The 2,803-nt window shown below is 44.3% G+C and overlaps 1 protein-coding gene across 1 annotated transcript in view; it reads left to right on the forward strand.

Annotated features, from left to right (window-relative positions):
• Window positions 1-2,803, forward strand: part of tspan12 (tetraspanin 12) — a 6,212-nt gene that overhangs the window by 2,574 nt on the left and 835 nt on the right. Inside the window, exons 5-6 of the mRNA XM_037695627.1 lie at window positions 2,050-2,157; window positions 2,224-2,367. Coding sequence (XP_037551555.1) covers window positions 2,050-2,157; window positions 2,224-2,367 — 252 coding nt within the window. The remainder of the gene's footprint in view (window positions 1-2,049; window positions 2,158-2,223; window positions 2,368-2,803) is intronic.

Below are 2,803 nucleotides of genomic sequence, written 5' to 3' on the forward strand. Positions count from 1 at the left end.
AAAGACTGGGATCAGAACCACAGGTCTCCATAAAGACTGGGATCAGAACCACAGGTCTCCATAAAGACTGGGATCAGAACCACAGGTCTCCATAAAGACTCAGATCAGAACCACAGGTCTCCACAAAGACTCAGAACCACAGGTCTCCATAAAGACTCGGATCAGAACCACGGGTCTCCACAAAGACTCAGAACCACAGGTCTCCATAAAGACTCGGATCAGAACCACAGGTCTCCATAAAGACTCTGAGCAGAACCACAGGTCTCATAGAGGCATAGCCCAATTCCAGAGGCACTCAGAGGTCCACCTGCACCTCAAGGACACAGGACCCTCTGCTGAGGGCCAACAGGTCCAGATGATGGACAGAGAGGACAGATGGTCTGAGAGGATGTCTCAAAGTTAAAGTTAAACTGAGTTTCTTTTTCAGAAACAGATCCTGTCTAACCCTGAATGTTAGGAAACACCTTGTATCTGGTCCTTTCCTTCCCTCCATTGATCACGGTGACATTATTTACATGAACGCTCCTACAAGAACCCTGCAGATGTTGGATGCTGCAGATGTTGGATGCTGCAGATGTTGGATGCTGCAGATGTTGGATGCTGCAGATGTTGGATGCTGTCTATCATGGTGCACTAAGATTAATAACTGGCTGTAACTACCGTACCCACCACTGCACCCAGTATCCACTGGTTAACTGGTCACCATTAACTTCACACAGACTCTCTCACTGGTACATTTTCATCTTTAAATCACTTCCTGGTCTGCTGCCTTCATACATCTCCTCCTACATGTCTCTGTGTGAGTGCAGCTACAGCGTGCGCTCTCAGGACATCATTACCTGCAGTGTTCCCTCAGTGAGGACTGAACTAGACAAAAGGACCTTCTCCTACTCCGCTCCTGTTTCCTGGAACATCTTGTAAAAAGATCTGAAGCTCTCGACCTTTGACCTCTCTAAGTGGCTTCGAACATCTGTTCAGTTCCTGCAGATGTTCCTGTTTGTAGTTTTCTACACCGCCTCGTAATCCAGCTGTTTTTGTTATATTTTTTCATATAATTTTATGTTCACTCATTATTGTCAGTTTGTTCACATCCTTTGATGGTCTGTTATCGTCCACTGTTGCCATCACTCTTTGTTGATCAGGTCTCTGTTTGAATGAGTCCCTGACGCTCATTGAGACTAACCTGTAGAAAGAAAGGTTGAATGAATGAATAAAAGAATAAATGTGTTCATCTAAAGAACAGAAGGCTTGTTTTGTTTTTAACCTTTTTATCAGTTTGTTCTGTTGTTGAAAATAATAAATTCAGATTATTTGATTGATAGATTGATGGACTTGAGGGTTTTGTTTCTTTATCATCTAAAATGGCTCCGCTCCAGGTGGCTGCATGTTGGAGCAGCTGTTGCTCATTCTGAGACGTTGCTTTGAAAACTTTAATTCCTCTGTTTCTCCATGTAAATCTCTTGTTTTGTTTGATTACTTCCTCTGGTATTGGATGCTGTGCAGCTGGAAGGATTTTTTAATGAAACATATTTACTTTTGGACATTATGATGCGTAACCATGACAACAAGGTGGTTTTTACAACCGGGAGCAGCAGATTAACATCTCAAAAGCTAAAATAATATCTCAACTACAGCCCCACATTCCAAATGCGTTGAAAAGGAGGCTCCATGGAGGCAGAGCAGGAGAAATACCTTGGGGTTCACCTGGACAACAGACTGGACTGGAGCTGCAACAGTGAAGCGTCTACAAGAAGAGACAGAGCAGACTGTACTTCTTGAAGAAGCTGAAGTCCTTCAGCGTTTGCAGCAAGATGCTGCATATCTTCTATAAGTCTGTTGTAGAGAGCACTGTCTCTTCTGCATCATCTGCTGGAGGAGCAGCACCAGAGCAAGTGACTTATCATCAAGCTCATAAAGAAGGCTGGCTCAGTTCTGGGGACTCCTCTAGAACCTTTGGAGATGATTGTACAAAGAAGGATTCTTCATCAAATGAGTTGTTCAAGCAACCTATCATTATTGATAACTGTGTGTGTGTGTGTGTGTGTTCAGCCCCCAGTGCAGAAAGCTGACATGATCAGTCTGAAGTCTCGGATGCCGAACTTCGGCCTGCAGCGATATCAGTGGCTCACACACACATGGAACAGCTTCCAGTCTCAGGTGAGACACTCAAAGATGTGGAGGTCATGTGATCTTTGCGCTGACTGATGTATGTGTTCACTGTAGTTTAAATGCTGCGGTGTGATCTACTTCACTGATTGGCTGGAGATGACAGAGATGGAGTGGCCACCTGACTCCTGTTGCACCAACCAGTATTCAGGCTGCGCTCGCCACGCCTCCTACCATGACCTCAGCGACCTGCACCAGGAGGTGAGTCAGCAACACCGACACGGTAGCAGTTCATCTGCAACATGTGAAAGAAGCTGATCAAAACCATTTCCTGTAGTGACATGATTCAACCTTTTTTGTTGTTATATACCTGGATGACTGAGAAAACAAACTTTGCATTTCCTGTAGTGTATGTGCAGCAAATGAAAAGCAAAGCCCCACAGATGAATGGAAATGCTCACAGCCTGTGGTACTCAGGCCTAACATCAGTACCCTGCAGGTTCAGATCCAATACGGTGACGGTTCAGGTCAAATATTTTGATGGTTCAATCCAAAAAAAGTGTCAAATCAGCCCAAATACACTGATGGTTAAACACAACTATGGTAACGGTTCAGTCCAAATACGATAACGGTTCAGTCCAAATACAATCACGGTTCAGTCCAAATACAATAACGGTTCAGTCCAAATATGATAACG

The sequence above is a fragment of the Nematolebias whitei genome, chromosome 22 (genome assembly GCF_014905685.2).
Source record: "Nematolebias whitei isolate Nwh7 chromosome 22, NemWhi1, whole genome shotgun sequence".
NCBI classification, from domain to species: domain Eukaryota; kingdom Metazoa; phylum Chordata; class Actinopteri; order Cyprinodontiformes; family Rivulidae; genus Nematolebias; species Nematolebias whitei.